The sequence below is a fragment of the Vipera ursinii genome (genome assembly GCF_947247035.1).
Source record: "Vipera ursinii genome assembly, chromosome: 5".
Taxonomy (NCBI): Eukaryota; Metazoa; Chordata; class Lepidosauria; order Squamata; family Viperidae; genus Vipera; species Vipera ursinii.
The window spans coordinates 45,838,503-45,859,315 of record NC_139518.1 but is presented as its reverse complement, the minus strand read 5'-3'; the positions used below and the strand labels follow the sequence as shown (position 1 = coordinate 45,859,315).

The window sequence follows — 20,813 nt, the reverse complement described above, 5'->3', positions numbered from 1 at the left end:
ATTGCTCTCCACAGTCTCATCTTCCACTCCTAGCAAATCCTGGTCCCTACTGCAGGTCACACAGCCAAAAAGTCAAGTTGATTTTTACTACTAGAAATTTTAATGCACATATTAAATAAATATTTCCAACAGTTTCATATTTCAATTTGTATACAGTAAACTTTTTTAAGCCCTCAAGGAGCAAAAAGAGAAAGATGTGCTGTTATAGCAAGGTTGTTCACAGTTTCCATGCTCTTTTTTTAACATACCTTTTTCTTATGGGTGTTATTTTAAATGACCCTTTGAAAATACACTTTTCAAATCAAACATGTGACACAGAATCTCATTCCTCAGAGTTATTCAAGCTTTCTGAAATCCCTGTTTGGGCAGGACACATCGTTCCAGAACACTGCAGATTTGAGCACAAGATCTGTTTTGTCCAGGTAAAGAACTAAACCAGGGCACAGAAAGGAAATAGACAATATCAGCATCTCACATAGTAATCAATTGGAAGTCTAATCAAGATAGAATGGCAAATAATGTTTCCTGGTAAATTCTGAATGAAACAGTCATAAGCATGGTGGAAAAATCTAATATTGTTGCAACGCTTGCTTGGTCGGGAAAGGTTTGTGAGAAATTAAGCCCTTTGGATCTGGTATATCTCTCATGCATGATCTCCCTTCCCCTGGGTTTTAATCAAATTAATGTATAAGGGAAGTCAAAAAAAACTTATAAATTTACATCATTGCCTTAAAAATCCATCTTTAAATGAGAGCAATGTATGAAAACATAAACATAACTCTAATAGATTATAACCCTAATAGCTACGTTTGTTCAGTGACAACTAGAAAAGATTATCAAACCAGCAAAATGTTTCTATATAGTTTTCCAGCTGATATAAATATGTCACTTGAACCTCATGTGAAGCACACTCATACAAATATCTAAATATCAGTAGCTACAGGCAATCAGAACAACCAGGGCTTTTTTTCTCATAGAACGCTCAGAACGGAGTTCCGGCACCTTTTTTGGATGGAACCTTGTAGGGTAGGCAAGGCAGGTTGTATGACATGTGTGAGTTCCGGCACGTTTTTTGGGAAGTTGGCTTACAAATAAAATGGCAAATTCTAGAGTGACAAAATTGCAAGACTAAGAAAAAAGGGCTGACTTTGGGTCAGGGGTTTCAAGTTGCCAGTCTTCTCAAAAGAAGGCTGCTTTTCTCCTTGGGATTTACCTAGGAACTGAAAATACCCTGATGGCCCTAGAGTTAATTTTATTCAATCTTATGGCATATCCTTAGAAATGGTAATGTAATAGGTGAAATATCATTTTTAATGTATTGGCACTTTATTGACAGGACAATAAATTCAGACCTTTGGAAAAATGATTAGCGTTGAAAGAACAAAGCAAACCAATGCCCTTAGCATCTCCTCCAGCAAGGACAAGTCACTATGTTTTCATCATCTCTTCTCTATTACACAAAAATGAAAAGGATGACCGTGTCCCACCTGGGTAGGACCTAAAAGACTTATTTAAACAAATTTGACTTCAAGAAAGACCACCATCTGCAAGTATCAGAGACATTTGACATGTGTGCAAAAAAGCACACCAAAACAAGTCCCTAACACAAAGAATTGGGGATGGACTCCATCCTCTTAAGTAACTTATCTTATCTGAGGTAGAAATTTGGTCCCAAGTGTATGATTTATTGAAGAGAGCATGTTTTATGCTTATGCCTAGATCAACTACCTCCTACTAATCTCTACCCCATGTTAAAAACCAATCTAACAAAACATAATGCATGGCCCCTCCCAAAGAACAAAAAATCCTCCTAAGTGAAGAGCAACCTTCCATGAGTATTTAAACATTATACTGCTTTTTCTTAAAAAAGCATTAAAGTTGGAATACAAAAATAGAGCCTCTTTTGTTTTTAAAAAAAAACACAGAACAATTATAAACAACTAGATCAAGTTTTGTTCGCCCTCTTCTTCCAATCCCCTTTTACAGTCATCGTCATAGGGAAGTCTCTAGTTATTGTCCATCAACTGAGTCTCTACACAATGTCCTCCAGCAAAGGAAAGTGGTCCTAAGTGGTAGAAGGTGAGGCAGGTCAGGTTGATGGCTTTGGGCTGGAGTTTCGAGTCCTTTTGCTCCTTCGATTGAAAGGATAATTAAGAAATTCGAAGCGTCTATGAGGCTCTGTTGTTTGGTGGCCTTTGGGCAGCCGCTTCATGAAGTGCACCTCACGCTGATGCTGACGAGTCTTGGAGCCTTTGCGGGGACGCCCCTTCCGAGTGAAGGCCATGTACCACCCTTCGTATTTTGCATTTTGTAATGCTGTGTAGTTGTTCTCCAGCACAATCTCAGTGAAGACACAATCCTTGCCTTTGCCATTGCTCTGCAAGTGAAAAAGAATGAATAATTTGACATCTTTTGTCTTACCCATCTTGCCTGTCCTTAAAGCCTCTTTGGGCAGGTATCAGCCCCGCACTTATGATAAGCCTCTTCCAATAAAACATTTTAGGTATCTCCTGTTTCCATTTATATCCAAGCTTCTATGCTCCATTATGCCAAACAGCTTTACTGAAGCAAAGGCCAGAATGATTGTGATATGGTATAATTTCAGGACTAAAGAAAAAACTTTTCTCCATAAATTCAGAGTCCATTGTAAATAGCAGTGGCTGATACAGTAACTAAGTTTGTAGGAATTATATACTCATATATTCACTTTTATGATTACTTATTCCTTACTATCTTATTGACTATCCCTTTTTCCCTACAACTACAATGTTTTCTTTTATTATTATCCAAAGCTCCAATTTAAGTAGAAAGAGACATTTTTACTTACTGTTGCTCAATAAAATCACTGTGTATAATCAGAATAGCAACAGTTCTATAAGTAGTGAAAATATCTGTTTATACTTCAACCACCATGTGTGCAGGTAAATGCCATAAGAATTGGATGCCCTTAAAATCTGCAAAGCTCTATATCTGTGCACTACATGTCATTTTCAAACTTTTTCTCCTGCTTTGTACAAAAACAAGGATTGAAATTTAGAGTCTGTTAACAATAAGACTATTAATTTTAATGTTGGATGTATTCAGTAGCACAAACACCGTAATTTTCATTTAGCTCTCTATTCAACAAACACATATTTCTAGAAGTGTAAAGTTAGAGAAACTGAAAGAGGCATTTGATATGACCTTATTTCCCCCATTTACTTCACTCTCTTACATATACATACATGTATAAATTATAGTTTGTATATATCTTTCCTTTCATTAAGTTGTAGTTAATAAAGCTGTGTCTAGATAGAGTGAATCTTTCCCTGCCTTAATAGTTAGACTCTAACGTGATACAGAAGATGGCACCTCACAGAAGGTGCCAAGTATCCTTAGCACTTATTACAAACATGGCAGACTTGAGTTGCTGCTAATTAGTGTCACTTCATTTGAGTGCAGCCTAACTCATTACAGATTTAAATAGGAGTGTTTGGAAACCAAACACTAACACTTTACACCAACTGGCAAATCCAGAGGGGGCCCAAAAGGAATCACTCTGATTGTGAATTTCTTGTCCTCTGCATATAATAAATTTTCTGTCCAAAAGAAAGCAGAAACATCTAGAGCTGGTATAATTACTAAAGGGTTTAGATAAAATGTTCCCCTTAAAATGTCAAAGAATAATTGCCACTAAAACAATGCAGATTCATTCAGAAGACAGAATACACCACAACATATCCATAGTAGATTGAGTGATGTTGTGTTGCCTGATCAACAGAGGTAGTTGGGCTCCTAGATGGACATCTCAATACAAGATTGGTCAATTCTGCATTCCTCAGTTGCTGATCCTTTCTAACCATAAAGACATGGCACATGCAAAGCAAAAGTGAGGCAACCAAGTTGAAAAGTCAGTAAGAATCATCATGGAAACCATATATCTATTTATCTAAATCTGGGCTCATAATTTGAATGGAAAGTTGAAGGACTTTGGAAGCTTTGCTAAGATATCAAAGCATCTAGAAGTCTAACAATATCTTTTTTAAATAAAGGATCTCATATTCTAGTGTAGGACTGTTTCAATAGGAACATGACAAGCAATTTTATACCAGATATGATCCTAATCCTTCCACCTCAATACTGTCTTTGCTTATTGGTAATCTTAGCCACTTTTAGGCTAAAGCCTTATTTGGTTGACTAGAGATTAAACATGGGATCTTGTGTTATCAAACACAAGGCACCACTGTTGAGTTACATCTCATCCCTACAAGGAATGGGAAATATTTTGGAATGTTTTACTAAGAGTAGCAGTGGAATCTATGGTGAAGGTCCTTTGCAGTGGAGATGGGAAGAAATGAATCTACATGGCAACAGTTAGGAATGCACTTCACTTTTATACTGCTGAGCCTTTTTCATCAGCTAATGTAATACAACTTTTGCAGCATTTTTCCTGATCTCCCTCAACTATATCATGTTACCCAAGCCTAGCTTGCAACCTACCTCAAGGTCTGTTCCAAGAACCTCGGATGTCTTCACCACAATTTTTTTAATAAAAAAAATACATAGAACCAAAGACTGCTCTAAGAGAGAAAAAACATGAAAGAGAAAGGAAAACGCACAAAACCAAAGGCAACAACTTTATTTCATGTTGAGTGTGCAGATGCAGTATGTAAACATCTCTTCAGGTAGTCCTTTCCCAAGGATGGTAATTGGGACCAGAAACTCTATCCTCAAACAGCATAGTCGTAAGTTAAAAGAATCACCTGACTGCACCATTTAGCATTGGCAGTTCCCGCAGGCCCACAATAGCCATTGTTAGGCAAGGATCTCACAGGACCACAACTTGCAAGTTCTTGCTAGCTTCACCATTGACTTTGCTAATCAGAATCTCTCATTCAACTATTAACAGGTCTGACCCTGATTAGTTTTTTTAGATTGCATTTCCATTAAAAAAAATAATTAGCTACGACAATACTATTCTATGCTGTAGAATTCCTATACTACTTCCTGCTTTTGAGTAAGATATACATGTTAGGGATTACTTTGCAATGTTGCTATATGTCACAATTAGGGGAAAAATTGAAGAATTTACCAGAATTTTCATTTTTTCAATCAAAATTCAAAGAAAATGAAAGCAACTAGTTCAGTATTTCTTAATCCAAAAAATAATGGAGATTAGTAATTTTAGATTTTTTATTCAACTGTTCAAAAGTTGAGAAAGTGCAACAGGAGATCTGTGATCAAAAAGTCCTCGGGAGGGTGGTGGAAGTGAAAGGGGGACAGGCAGATAGATCCCCAATGCCAGAGAAACAAATTTAAGTTCTTTCTTTATGTAATCTATCAGACTGAATTCTCCCACCTGCAACGTATCTGAATTAGGAAAGCAGAAATGGGGGAGAAAATATTAAACCACCCTAGAATATCTCTCCAGGACTGGATTAGAATCTTTATAGAGGCTGTATATGTAGTTAATTTCATCCACAGAAACCTTTTCCTAGTTTTCATGAGAAGAAAAAAAATCTTGTTGTTGTTTTTTAATTTATTGCTACTTTGTTTTTATACCTAAGAGAGAAGTTTGTGGATTTTCTGCCTCAGGTGCCAACTAACCTGGCCAGGGTTCACCCCCCCTCCCCTCCCATGTTCTCTGGGGAAAGACTGCATTTGTTCTTCTACTTCAGGCAGTAAAATAGCTTGGTCTAGCCCCCAGGGCCCAGGCCTTCCTCAATCTTTTTTTGATGGCTGCATGGTCATGCCCAGTGTCGTCTTTAATCCCCAAGGATCAGGATGCTGATGTTGTGTCTAACTCCTCAGGATTTAATTGGAAGGAACTGGCCCTGCCATCAAGAGATTGAAGTAACTGCCTCAGGCAGCCTAGTTTCTAAACCCTGAAGAAGAGATCTGGGTGTGCCACTCAGCTTGCCCCTAACTAGACTGCTGTCGACATCTTTTGTATATTCTCTTCTTAAATATATTTAAGTTATTTTGATTGTTCTGAACTTTTTAATTTAATGTTTTCATAACATTTTAAGGTCTATCTTCAAAAATACTTTTATGTTAATTGTATTTCTATGGAGCATTAGTGGAATAAACAGCATGCAAATACTTCGTATAAATATAGAAAAAGGGGAGAATTAAAAAGCATAGTGCTTCATAATACTGTGATTTAAGGTGGCCTCAAACATAATAGCTTCCAGGGTGGGTAAAGGGGCTCTGAAGCCAACTCCAAGTTTTTTATTAGTACATTCTGCAAATCAATATTTTTTATAGCACCACACATGATTTTCTTTTATAGAGTTAGATAAGCCACAGTTTTTGAGGTCTTCTTACAACAGACCTTTGAGTTATAGAATTTTCATGGGCAATTTGTTTAAAAATTAGCAGAAGTGTCAAAAAGTGGAGCTTTAAATGTCTTGGCTCAAAAATATGTTTCACAAATCCAGTGATATTTCATTTGAATTTCTACAAGGCTCAAAGTCACAAACTTTGTCTAGAATACAAACGCTTTTGGTCTCCAGCAAGCCTGCATAGATGTAAGATTAAAATGGCTGATCTTTTAAAATGAGTAGACTGTGGCTGAAAAAAAAAATCCAGATTTTTTTTTAAATCCCATTTATATCCCGCCCTTCTCCGAAGACTCAGGGCGGCTTACAATCTAAAGCACAAATCAACGTGCTTAGCAATAGCCTTCATTCTATGTATATGCCTGCTTATTAGGGCTTTCGGGGGGCCCCAAGCGGCATTATTACAAAGTCAGCTTATTGCCCCCAATAATCTGGGTCCTATCATACTTGTGATAGATCTCATCACGCAATAAGAGGCTGCATGGTCATGCCCACCCATTTATATTTTACACTGCATCTAAAACTGATGTACACTTTTCTTAACTGTTTATGACCAGTAAAATCAATGACATGGTAACCAGAAGCAAAAGGGAAAACAAAATGCTAAACAATTATTGGGATTATAGAAATAAGTGTTTTGTGATTGATCACATCTGCCATGCTAACATTTTGTAAATAATCAAGTTTATATCCCAATACCATTTAGTTACGAAATCCACTACATATTTTCATCTATCCAAATATTCCTCCAATACAAAAGTCACCTACCTAGTACTGATTTAGCCTCTTCTCTTTTCTCCACCTTCTAAAAATGTGTTTAACTGACTGCTTTAAATACTGGATTTTTGAGGTTAAGGACAAACTTGCTGCATGAAGATTTCCCAAAACAAATGAAAGTATGCAAATGAGCAAATTTCTAGCTTCAATCACATACCCTCCTGTTTGCATAAGGCTATTGTTCACTGCCACATCAAAGCCAATTTAGCCATATTCTTATAATCTTCCCAACAGTTTATTGTCTGTCTTCTTACCTTGCCAATCAGCTTTCCTTTTTTGTTCATGCAAATATAGAAGCCTGTTTCTGCTCCCTTGATTCTTACTCTGCTCCCAAAAGTATCAGTCTCCACAATGAGCTTAGCTGGAAAGAATAAGGCAACAGAAATCAAGTTATAAGATCAACATCCTATAGAAGTCTGACAGGAAAAAAAGCCAAACAGAATGACATTTTTCTGTTGTAGAAAGACTTATAGTACAATGAAAAGTAATGATAATCCATGTATTTGGGCATTCTATACAATCACAATAAAGCCAAAAGGGGCCCGGGACTGTGCTGTTCTTGTGATAAGGAATAAAACTCTGGAGTATGGCTATAAAATCATTTATTTTTTGATACACAGAGCAATGTGCCTGCTCCATCCACACCCAAATCTCATTTAAGAGTCTCCATTTGAAGCAAAGAAAAAAGGAATATGTTTTACAGGGAACCAAGAGCTGCATTGTACATTACTTTTTCCCTATGGTATGGGAGTCAATGGAACAATGACATCAATAGCACAAATATGTTTTTTCACTTGTCATTGAAAGACTGGCTAATTTTTTATCCATTAAGAATTATGTGATAATAACTTGGTTAATTTTTAAAGTCTCACAAGTTTATTCTTTGCATTGGCCCCTGTTGTCTATTCCCAGCAACAACAAAAAATCATTTCAATATTGTAACAGCAGCCTTTTGTCTAAAGGTTAGAATAAAGAAAGCAAAAAATGTGATTAAATTTCCTATATCTTCTTAAACTTAGAACTCCTAGAATTTAACTAATCAGATGAGGAAGCTGAGGTGGGGGGAGTAATCTATGAAAGTCAGTCTTTCACGACTGCTGAGCTGAAATACTCTTTACTCAACCTTCACTAGGCAAAAAACCCTACACCACCATGAAATTGCCTGTCCGCATAGCAGATCCCTATTCTGCATCAACTGTCTGTTTCAAGTTACTGCAGTCATCTGGCTACTTTCCAAGGTAACACTAAAACAATCTTATAGATTTTATATACCCTGATACTGACCTCAGACAGTGTTGAAATAGAGAAAAAACTGCATGTTAATAGGGTACATCTAAGAAGAGATTAAGCCTGTCTATCTCATGGTCAGGAGACAAGATGAAGGCAAAATCATGGGAACACAAAAAAGAAAAGAAAATATTGCCAGCACATGCTTGTGCCATGATCAAGGCAAATGGTTAAAACCCTATGCACAAAACATGGAGAAATAAGAAAATCAGAAGTTAACACAAAATCTAGATCAGCAATAAATACAAAAAAATGGTATCTTCTAAAGATAGCAATATGGTCTGTGCAACAAAGAGAATTTAGAATTTCTTCCATAATTATCTTGCCTTCATTGCATTTCTGTTCTCTGTAGGCCATGAAGAACCAGAAGACAGTTTAAGACCCTTCTCCACCTTCTTCCCTCCTTGTATGGTTGCTGATTTTGCAGAGAAAAGCTGACCCTTTAATGCATTTCTTCTTTGTGAGAGTTGAGAGGGTATATTGATTTAATCTGTTTTTTAATGGGCATTGATTGACTTATGGAGCTGCTATGCAAATTACAGATCAATAGCTTGTCCTTTCTTCTTGCTTTTGCATAAACCCCAAGATCTGGAGCCAGCTGTCCTCCAAGAACTATCTTGGCAATCTAACTCTGCCATAATATTGTGTCTGAAAGAAATAAAGGATTCTATGTGGAACGTTTGTTTAGGGTTCAGGGTGCTCAAAATTTGTATGAAGAATTGGACTTCACGCTTGCCATTTCTGATCATAAAATGATGATATAACTCTAAACTGGATCCTACTCTTCTTTTTTCTGATAACACTTGAGCCATTGCGACAAAGCCTTTGCTGACAAAGGGCAAATTCTGAGACTTTGTAATACTATTCACACCAACGATTGGAATCCATCGTATCTTCTACCCAGTAAAACAACTCTTCTTCTGTGGTCCATATTGGATCCTTTCTCTTACTCTCCCCCGTCGCATTCTATCAAGGACCTGTTTTTAATATGAAATAGACAAACCACTGGGTCATGGTTTCAGAGATATGTCCTCGTCTTAACAGAGAAAGAGAATGACCAAGAGTGGGCAAAACAGCAGTAGGAACAGAAGTGACTTCCCATTACTTGCCTCTTGGGAACTTTCTCTTGGGAATCTGACAGGGAACATCAGAAATCCTTCCCCTCTCCTTCTTTTCCCTTTTCAGAAGGCAGGTAAATGGCTGCTGCTGGGGGGGGAGGGGGGGAGGATTTCTGACACTCCCTGAGATTGACTGGGAAACTGTCATAGAACATTGAAAATTAAGGTCACATGACCACAGCCGTAACCCACCAGTGCAGCAACAGCCAGTAGCACTGAGGCAGCCACAACTTTTTCAAATTTCATTCTCTTAAAGTCATGGGCCTCATAATTTGGATGCATTCTGTAAGTTAGTTTATTTGAGGTACCTTGCTCCAAAAATTGTTGCCTTACTATACACCATTTCATCCATTAAAGGTCATGACAACAAACCATTTAGTAGTATATAGATATAAAAAGTTAGTAGTATATAGATATAAAAGTAGTATATAGATATAAAAAGCTCAGCTAATCTCAATTTATACATGGTTGTACTTTGACAATGAAAGTTCATTCATTCATTCATTCATACTCTGATACTTCCATCCTTCCCTAATATTTTCAGCGATAGCTCCTACAAATCTGTATTCCTAGCCATTATGAGTAAGGATTGGGATGAGTTGATTAAAGGTATTCACTCACATTTCAGTATGACCAAACCTCTACAGCAGGTGTCCCTAACCTGTGGGCCCCGGCCCGGTACCGGTCTGTGGCCTTTTGGCCAGTGGGCCGCAGGAATGGCTGGCGAGTGTGCACATGTGTGCTCACACCCTTCCCACTTGCACTAATGCCACCCTATGGCTGCTAGTGGCCCCGTTTGCACATGTGCAGGGTGCTAGGGCTGCCGCCAGCATCACACGGGCACTAGCAGGCTGTTTGCACACATGCACGGGCTCAGGTACTAGTGGACCATTTGCGCATGAACATGGGTTCTAGCTGCCCATTTGCGCATGGGCACCAGTGCCACCACCAGTGCCACTGTGGGCGCATGTAACCCATTTTACACACAGGCATGTGTGCATGCACATGCGCGCGTACATTTCCGTTTGTCCCTTTCCCTCTGGACCGCCAACATGGAAAGGTTGGGGAGCTCTGCTCTACAAGAGTTCAGGGGACATGAGATTGTGACAAACCAGTTTTGCTTATGCTAGAACATGCTATATTCATACTTAAAGCATAAGATGTATTAGGAATCAAAAAGATGTACCTCAGAACTACAATCAGGGACAACAGTGCTGAACAAGAGTTTCAGTCTAGGTAGCCTTCGACTATGTCTCTTGCCATAGCCATGATAACTCGAACTGAAGGAAGTTGCAATCCAAATATCTGGAGAGCATAAAGTTACTTATCTCTTATCAGAATCTAGAATGTTGCTTCAGTGAAACAACTTTTGTGCATCACCTTTGATCCTGAATTTGCACCCATTAATGCAAATCCTACTTCACTGAGGCTGGGCTAATCACACTAGGGCAAATATAAACACAAACATGCTCAGTCAACCAGGTGAGTGGTTTTATGGCACTTCAGCCTTTGCAGAAAAGTTATCTGAAAAGTCCTTTCAAAAGCAGTAATGCACTATTCACCTATAATGAATTTTAGGGAAAGAGAGGAATAGCATTGCAATGGAGATAAGCCACAATGCTTTCCACAATACTCCTTGTTGTCCCTCTCATCTTTTTGTTTTTTATCTTTTAGACTGGATGTCAAAGTTCTACTGTAAAAAAAAGAGAAGCATTCAGATTATCAAAGGCTGGTGGACTTGCAGAACAGCTGGAACTATACCAGCTCAGTGTAAAGTTTGAAGAGGCTCACTATTTTACTCCAAATACTACATTCAACTAAGGTCTTCAATAAAAAAAATATTACCATCAGTGGCACAAGAATAGAAGTACACAGTAAGGGCAAACACATGCGCATAAGAGAAACTGCACAAATGGTTTAACCATGGTTTATTAATTCTGCTAATGATCTTTCTCTCACTTCCATCTTTTTAACTCATCATTTCTTTAATCAGTTTTCAATACAAGAATTAATTTTGTGTAAAGGAAAGAATAAAGCTATTAGAAGTGCACTGCAAAAATATAGTAGTCACTGAATGATTAAAAACAAAAAGAAACTCGGCTGCCATGTCAGCATCATCCACAATTTTGCAGTTCTGGCAGCCATTGGGAAGAACTTATGAGTCCTGGAGAATTAACCTCTGCTTCTCTCCAATACCCTTGCATTTAGGTTGCTCTTCTTAACATCAGTTGAGTCATCCATAGCCATACTGTCTCACTCACCATCGTGATGCTTAGGGACAGTGGGAGGAACTATTCTTTTTTAGCCAATCATTATAATAGCCACATTTTCCAATCACAATTGTTCTGCTTGCAGAAGAAAAGGTCTTGCCCCAACTAGATACATTTGGACCACAGCTCCAGAATTCCCAACCAGTATAGGTAACTTCTAGGAATCTTGAGTGTTTAAGGAATGCTAGTTTGCGAGGGATAACTTGTTTTCCTAGCAACCATAAACTACCACATCAATTTGACTATCACATCAATTATCCTATCAATACTGAAGATTTGATATGCTTGCACTTGCTACAAAGGGAAAGATCCTTTTGCAACAAGAAAGAATGCATATTTGATACATAATCAAGGGAAGGCTTTTTTTTAAAGAAAACTGTGTCAGCCTAACATAAGCAGCAAACATTTCTACATGAGTTAGTTAAAACTTTCAATCTCTTTTTAAAAATAATTTCTGCCCTGCCTTCTTGAACCCATGACATGCAACAAAGTGCAAACCATTTCCTTCTCTCTTTTCTTAGGAAGGAGAAAGAGGGAGAGATTACATGGGATAATCATTTTAGTGCCCAGGCTACTATGTCAATACTGAAACAATTTCTACAACTTCTATGTTTAGGAAAACTCAATACGTTTACCAAGTCTTCGGTTTTATTCTCTTTATTCATCTTGCAACTTGCAATGCAACAACTTTTTTTGGTTGTTATTTACTGCATCAGTTGCTCCAGATTCCCAAATTCTACCTACAAGGCCCACAATGTAACACTCAGAAACTACCCCTCTACAGGGCTACGTAAATAAACTAATGGAAGCCAAGAGGCTGCTATCATCAAGGCAAGGCTGGTACAATAACTTCAGAAGTGTCCTGAATTAATGGAAGCTTGCTGTTAACAAAAGCTGATTATAGCACTTTTTGGGATCTCTAATTTCACAGGTTTCTATAATTCATCCAAAATCTGCCCCATTTTTATGCCATGGAGATAGACAATATATGACTTACATGTAGCTCCTTTTTATTGAACTCTTGGACTCTCCCCCCCCAGTTCCAATGCCAATGTTCATTTGAGAAATGCCACATAGCAGGCCAAGTAAACTGACTGGTTTATCAAGTCCAACTTGATGAGATAATGTTTTTTTTAATGTTTTACTTCAAAAAGTACAGGCTCTCCAAAATGAGATGAATTCCATTCTCCTCTGGCACAATCCATGCATTGTCATTATAGCCATATCCTGTGACTCTCAATAGCCAAAGTGAAAAAGTGACTCCAGTCACAAAGCAGAACATGTATTTTATTTTATTTTATTTTTATTTTAATCCCATTTATATCCCGCCCTTCTCCGAAGACTCAGGGCGGCTTACAATTTAAGCACAAACCAATGTGCTTAGCAATAGCCTTCATTCTATGTATATGCCTGCTTATTAGGGCCTTCGGGCCCCCCCCCAAGCGGCATTATCACAAAGTCAGCTCATTGACCCCAACAATCTGGGTCCTCATTTTATCTACCTCAGAAGGATGGAAGGCTGAGTCAACCTTGAGCCTGGTGGGATGCGAACCTGCACTAATTGCAGGCAGCTGGTGTTACTTAGGAGGCATTAGCCCACTGCTCCACCAAGGCTACATAGAGCAAAGCTTGTAGGGCAGGACTGAACTTTCTCCAGATCCCCATTAGGAACTTGCAACACCTTCTAGAGACATCCAACTATTGTGAAGTCACTAAAGAGATAATGAGGTGGCTGGGTGATGCTAGATGATACTTCAAGTTACCAGTGTGAAAATATTTTAAATATAGGCATGTCTCTTTTTGAGACGATAACCCTTTTCTTGGAATGACAGTGGCTACTATAAGGTCTCTTATTACTTTGTGAAAGGAGCAGTTTTTAAATAAGATTAAAAGAATGTTGATGGTTTCCCCCCATCAATGATTTCCTCCAAAATCTTCCAAATACCACTATTAAAATCTTAAACAGTCTTTTCACCACTGGGATGGGGAACAAAACTGATCAGGTAGGGAATTCTTTTAAGGTTCCAAACAACCTATGGTCCTGATGGTCTAACCTTTCCCTATCCAAGTGATCTATATGCTTTCCTGCAGAAACAAGTTTGTTCTATAATAAAAATAGATTATTCTACTCTTTGTCTAATTAAAGCATTGCCACAATTGCTGATGGGTTAGATCAAGTCTGTGTAGAACAGACATGTCAAACACAAGGCCCGGGGGCTGGATCCAGCCCGTGAAGTGGTTTCATGTGGCCCGCGAAGCCATCCTGGAAACAGTGAGGGAACGGCCCCCACTGCCTTGGCCCTGGCCCAGAGACCCTCCTTCTGCCAGAGACCCTCAGATCTGTCCCACTCCTGCCCAGGCCCCCATAGGCACCCTTGATGCGAACGATGTAGAGCGGGCCACGCCCACCCAGTAGGCCATACCCACTTTAGCCATGCCCACCCAGTAGGCCACGCCCACCCAAGCCACACCCATCCAGCCCCCTGAGGGCAACCGCAATGCTGACGCGGCTCTCAGTGAAATTGAGTTTGACACCCCTGGTCTAGAACAAGTCTAATAATGTAATATTTAATAATGCAGAAACAGCAAACTTGAAATTTCTCAACATTTTTTCCTTTAGAAGAGTTTTCTGTTTTTCTACTTCATTGCCCAGATCCTTGAGAACTTCTTTCAAAATAAGTTGTATTTTTTGAAGTAATATTCTTATTGGAAACGGACACTACTAGTAGAAACATGCAGAGCATTTTCTGCATAGCACCAATTCAGCCACTGAGATGGACAGCCAATTTTTCCATAAACCTAGTGAATCCTTTTTGAAGCCAATCTAACCTGATGTCATCACCCTCACTCTCATCATCTCTTTCTGCCTCTCATAAATCTTTCTGTTTGAAACTGCGTAAGACCAGTTCTTTTCCCTGGGTGAATGTTGAACTGTATATGGATTACAATACTGTGGCCTTCTCCAAACTGGCTTTGGACTTCACCGACTGCAATCCCCAAATTGCTAAATTCCAGCATCACACCACTTCTTCTTCTAACTTATTATGATCCCTTTAACTCTATTGCTTTTTTGTCTATAAAATATTAACATCTGTAACCTCCTCCTTGCCCAAGGACAATTGGACCCCCGACTCCTTTTCATTGAGCTGCATAGACAAGGTTCCCTTATTTATCTGTCTTTGGGGGACACAAGTAAGGGAGGTCGATCAAGAGAGCAGTTAACATTTAAAGAGCATCAGTTTTCATGCTCTTCCTCTGCTGACTGGTGGAAAGGCATAGAAAAGCAGCCCCAAACACAGGCAGAACGCCACATGCTTTTTCCCTCTTCTACCTTTTCAAAGGCCTTTTTCTGATTTATTGCCTGTTGGTCAGTCAGCTTTACCACACGAGCCTCTTCAGGGACTCACCCTCTAACGCTGAATTGCTGCTGCCTTGACAGACTCAACTGGTTTGAAATTGCTTTGGCACAGAGATACAGACTGAAAGCAGAGAAGAAATTGTCAGAGAGAAAAACAATAACCTGCCTGCAAGAAGACAAACTAGCAAAATACCCATTCCAATCCTAAAATAATAAGACATGCACAAGTTATTATTATATTATTCATTATTACTTCTGCAAAATTCCCTAAAAGACACAACTGAAAGCAAATGCGACAATTATCATTCATTTCTAACACTACTTCCTCTCATAGTGATTCAAAGTCAGATTACAGATTGCTATATAAGACAGAAGTACACCAAGCTTTAAGATCCATAGACTTCGCTCCTAATTAGAAAACTGAGTCAGATATTGACAGTCAAGACAGATAACCAAGAAAAATGGACCTGACCTTAAATCAGCTATTAAAATGTCACAACAGAGAAAATGGCCATGGGTGGAAATAAATCACTTTTTTGAGAGAAAGAAAGAAAGAAAGAAAGAAAGAAAGAAAGAAAGAAAGAAAGAAAGAAAGAAAGAAAGACAATAACTAAAAAGGAAAGCAAAACAACTTGAAGTATAACATAAGACCTGAAGGGTGTGAAAAGTTGATTTTGTTAGTGATGGGGTGAAAGCGTAACAGTTCCAACTGTATTCTTTCCCTTCAGTGACAGATTTATCCCAGTAAAAATTATGTTTCATGCTCAAACTTTGAAAGGAAAGTGGCTACGTAGATGCAGAAAAAATGCAGTGAGGCACACTTGATCCCCTAACTGGATGTGAAGAGGAGAAAGTATTCAGGAAATGTTTAAAAAGGTGAAAGTAAGAAGACTTTTAATAGCTCTTCCAGACATGGGGGTCTCTCCAGAGATTCATATAGAACAATCCTGAACCTCTATTTTAACATTTACAGCCTTGCAATTCTCCTAAAACCTTACATCTGAAAAACTGCTTGTGTTCTCTTTATTTTCAGATCGCTGCTGAGTTTGCTTCTTATGCTTCAAATGCTTAACCATTTTTAATAGAAATATTTTCTTTTGCAAATCATTCATTCCTGTGTGTTGTAATGCTGTTATTTAAACGTGAAGTAACTTTTTAGAGAATGATATATTTAAGGAAGGGATGCACATTTTTTCCCTTTATTTAGAATAAAACTATATTGTATATTTCAGTTATGACTTGAAAGCTAAGATGCATACTGTATACACATGCAGACTCTTCCCTCACTATCAGTGCCTGCTAGAAATGTTAATAAAACCTTCAGCCAGCTTAAATATAAGCAAGCCTGCATGGTTTTCAGATAATAGTTTGATGTGAGAAGGGTTAATGTGGCAAATGTGAGAAGTCAATAATTCTGGTCATGATACATAAATTGTAGCTATATGGAGATTCAATACTAGGATGTGCATTATTGACCACAAATTGAAGACAATGCAATTATGGAGCATCTCATTTAATATTATACAGTGTTTCATAAGCATAATTAAAGTTAGAAAGGAGAACATGGACTTACGGTTTGTTGCGGTGTATTTTTGATGAACTGAATATAAACTGGTTATTTGTAAAACTTAAGTCTCACTTAAAACATCTTCTATTGTATTCTATTCTCACATCTTTTTCTCTTTGGGAAGGACATTTTGTGCATCCTAAAAGCTTATTTTTCCCAGAGAAGCCTTCCTTAGCTGAAGGCAAGTTTTGCCTGTGATTCTAGAAAACCTGGGGTTAACATCACAACGTGCTTCCCGTTTCCCTATTTCCGCTGCACTGTTAGGCTGGAACATACTGCAAGAAGATGCCTATTCTCCCACAGTCCTGTGATTTTAATTCTTAAAATCTGCGACTCATCCCACCATTTCCGTGGTCAGTGATCGGGTGTAAAATCCAGCCCAATCTCCTCCACAGAAGCTCTGACTCAATCCGCAAAGGGGAAAGCATTATACTGTTATTACAAATATTGATCCCCACATTCTTCCATCAGAAGCTTTCTGCATTCCAAATGCTTGTAATGATTTCTGGCAAACAAAGGGGACGGAAATCATCAATTACTGGGCTGCATGCATTGCCCTCCCCACCCCCACTCTCCCAGTGCTCCTGCCCACACATGCAGACTTACCATGAGCATCTCCATCTTCCGCCATAGCATTGATTTTCTTGTTGTCCAGGATTTGAACATGCTTCCCGCTGGTTCGACTGTATAGCTGATAGGTCCGGACGAGTCTCCGGCTTAGTTGGTCGGTCACCAGGCTCTGCTCCCTCACATGCTGTGTAAAATTAGGTGGGGACTGAACAGTTACCTTTAGGAAATTAAAAAATATACAACACACCATTATAATCTCTACTCCTCTGGGAAAGGCTATCTTGGTGTGCTCCTGGTGTATCTGGTGAGGGCACCAAGTTGGTGCAGTGTAGAGTCGAGACTCTTATGTGTTGATATAGTAAAGACCAGGATTCTAGCAGTGACTGAAAAGTTACTTGGCTGCCCAGGAGTTTTTCACTGGAAAACAGGCATGCGAGGCAGGAAATAAAGACAAGCTTGGACCAGAACCGAGTAATAACATGGCTCTCCTTTGGTTTCAAAGAGGTGTGTCTAGACTTATGCAGATTTAAACTAGGTTCTCAATCCTGTTTGTGACATTTTAAATCAAGGAAGACTCAACAAGGCAAACAAAAATAAAAATGAATGTGCCCCATCATTGATAACCATATCATGCAAGGCACATTAAATCCTTAACTGGCTTAAATGTGGAATAATACAAAGCATCCTATTTGCCTGGCAAACAGTCTTTCAATTCCTGGATTTGTTTCTACTGCTTTGGTATTGGCTTTCCAGCTATTTCAATTGGTCCATCTGAGAGTTTTGTCCTGCAAGGCTCAGAGTGGCTCTGTGCCTTGGACCAGAGTGATCGGTAGATGGGGGTGGGGATGAGGATAGCTATATTTTATCCCCTTAAACAGGGATTGGTTGTGTCAGCAGCCCAGACAGTTCAGAATTGTCTCTCACTAATATTTATGAGGCCCTTCCATACAGAGAGGCTTGCCGTGCTTTTCCCACCCACCCACCCACCCGCATTCAAAGTTATCGTGAGCTGAAGGTTCAGCAACGGTAGGGCGATCTGAGCTCCAGCCACAGTGGCTGTGTGGCGGGGGGGGGGGACGGGACCGTGTCTGTTTCCCCTCCTCTCTCAAGCTGCTCTTCTTCCACCCCCAACGAGTTTCCAGTTCCTCTTTTAAGTCTGAAGGGTTTTAGTTTGCCCCTGACATTTATAAAGACGTATTCTGAGCAAATGTTGAGGAGATTTGTTCCTTTCAACTTCATGGGGTGGCAGTGCATGAAAAAAGCTTCCCTCCTCACTGCCTCCCCACCCCCCACCCTGCCCATCTTCAGCCCCATATCAGCTACTGAAGTTGTCCAAAAGTTACAGGGAAGCAACACCTTCCTGAAAGATGGACTTTATAAAAGTCTTCCCTCGATGGTGTATCGCTCTTATCCTTTGTGTGTGTGGTGTGTGCATGCATGCGCACATGCACACACACACACACACACAGGGATGCATGGGTTTTCTATTGGCATTTCTTTCCATAACATCTCTGGATTGCTCTGCCTGCTGTAATGAGTAGACCATGTGGCCAACCATAATACTCTTTGATTTCCATCTCATATCCCCAAATATTACAACACTGTTAGCCTACACTCCTTTTACATTCGGGTCCACCAAATTCAATTTGTTTACTCAGCTTTATAGAATTAAGGGATCATTCCAAATTTAATTCAGAATCCTACACCTGTTCTCTTGCAGGGGGAATGTTTCTGCAAGCATTTGGCCTTAACTCTCTGGATTTGCAATCAATACTACACCAAAAGGGTTATAAATTCCACAGTATCAGACTGTGTTGCTCCATATGTTAATGAGGTTTCTAATTTCTAGGAAGCAAGAGTATTAGTAAGGTCTTTCCTAAAATTAAGGTATATTTCTTAAGTATAATTTTTAAACATCATAATAATAGAAGGAATGTGCTTTTATTTTATTCTGGAAATTGGATGGAAAAACAGTTTACTAAGATTTAAATAGATCATCACCAATTTCCCATCGGGATTCTTCAACACTGCAATTGGGGAGCTCAGCATATATCACTTCTTACTTTAATTCAATGCTCTTTCCCACTTTTTGCATTTTATTCTCTACTCCCCGCACTGGGTTATATAGTCTGTTAATCATAGGGAATTCCTTTTATTACATCACTTTAAAAAAGTGGGGGCGGGGGAAGTAAAGAGAAAAAAAAATCTTGGCTCTATCCGAATAATAAAAACCATCGCAGCTATTTAGAAAGGATTAAAACAATTCCTTACCTGTGCCTGCAAGCAGAAAGCAAACAAGTGCAGTAGCCTAGAATAATGGAAAGGGGGGAGTGGAGGGGAAAACAAAGTAGACGGTGAGATGAATTTTGCCATTGAAATGGAGCAGAAATAAAGATGGAAAATCGAGGAGGCTATTTCGGGGGAGGGAAGGGAAAATCGACATCGGTCCATAAAAGAGCGGCCAGACTCAATACTTACAAATAGCTGAATATGGAAGAGAAGAGGTTCATCCTGCGAGATTTTTACGCGGGGGACTCGGTTGGCTCGAGGCGCAGAAGCCGGCTCGGCGGGCCCGACTTTTCTTGGTTTTCTTCGGCTTCGGCGAACCGGCGGGAGTCCGGAGCAGGGTTCGGCGGGGGAGGCTCTGGCTTTTTCTCCGCGGGCGTCGTTTTTCCTTCGCCGGCGGGCGTTGCTCGGCCCGCGGGGCGGCTCAACCTCCTGGTCAGGCCGAGGGACTCCCTGGGCGCTCCCAGCCCATCCCTCGAGAGCGTCCCGCAGCCGAGCGGCCCCGAATCGCCCGGACCTTCGCCCTGCCGGCTCGGCGCGCCCGAGGCTGCGGCGGTGGCTGTCAGAAGATCCCGGGGCCGAGCGGGGAGGGCAGGCTCCGCTGACAGCTCCGCGCCAGGAGCAGGGGAAGGCCGGCGTTTCGAGGCTGGCGGCTGCGGAGCTCGGAACGGGAGGCAGGCGGCTCGGCCGGGTGGGTGTGCGCTCCACTCTCGGAGCGCCCGAGGGGCAGTACGCACCAGCCCGGCTCTGGTCCCTCCTCTTGTGCGCTCGCCAATGTGCCAGCCCCTTCTCATCTGTCCGGGGATGTCCCTAGACCCGCGTCCTACCCACCTTCCCCCCCCATCATAGACCGTCCCCCATCCACCCCTCGACGGGACCAGCCAGCAGCGCTTGAAAGCACCCCGCTGGCCAAGATGCGCTGGCTTCCAGGGACTCTCCCTCCCTCCCTCCCTCCCCCACCCCACCCCAACTTCGCTCACCCCGCAGCTTGGCCGAAGGGGAGGCTGCTTGCAAACGCCTCGCCTGTTTCCGGGGTGTGCGGTTATTGCCCTGGTGCAGAAAGAGGCCACGGACACGCTACGAGGTTCCCCTACTTTGCCCGCGACCAGCCTTCCTGCCTATCGGTGTAACACTTGCAGACGTGATGAAAAGGCACGGAAACAATTCGAGGGCGAAGGCCTTTCCCCAAGTATGTGGAGAAGCTGCTGGGATTTCCTGCTGAAAGTACTGCGCGCACCACAGGTCGGGTGAATCTCGAGC

At 40.4% G+C, this 20,813-nt stretch overlaps 1 protein-coding gene across 1 annotated transcript; it reads right to left on the bottom strand.

The window, feature by feature from the left end:
* Positions 1–2,089: 2,089 nt before the first annotated feature.
* On the bottom strand, positions 2,090–19,777 carry FGF8 (fibroblast growth factor 8; the record flags this gene model as incomplete). The annotated part of the gene is made up of 5 exons (XM_083364889.1): positions 2,090–2,377; positions 7,352–7,458; positions 17,304–17,484; positions 19,539–19,575; positions 19,746–19,777. The coding sequence occupies 5 exons, from the start codon at positions 19,775–19,777 to the stop codon at positions 2,090–2,092; spliced, it is 645 nt and encodes a 214-aa protein (XP_083221015.1).
* Positions 19,778–20,813: the final 1,036 nt, after the last annotated feature.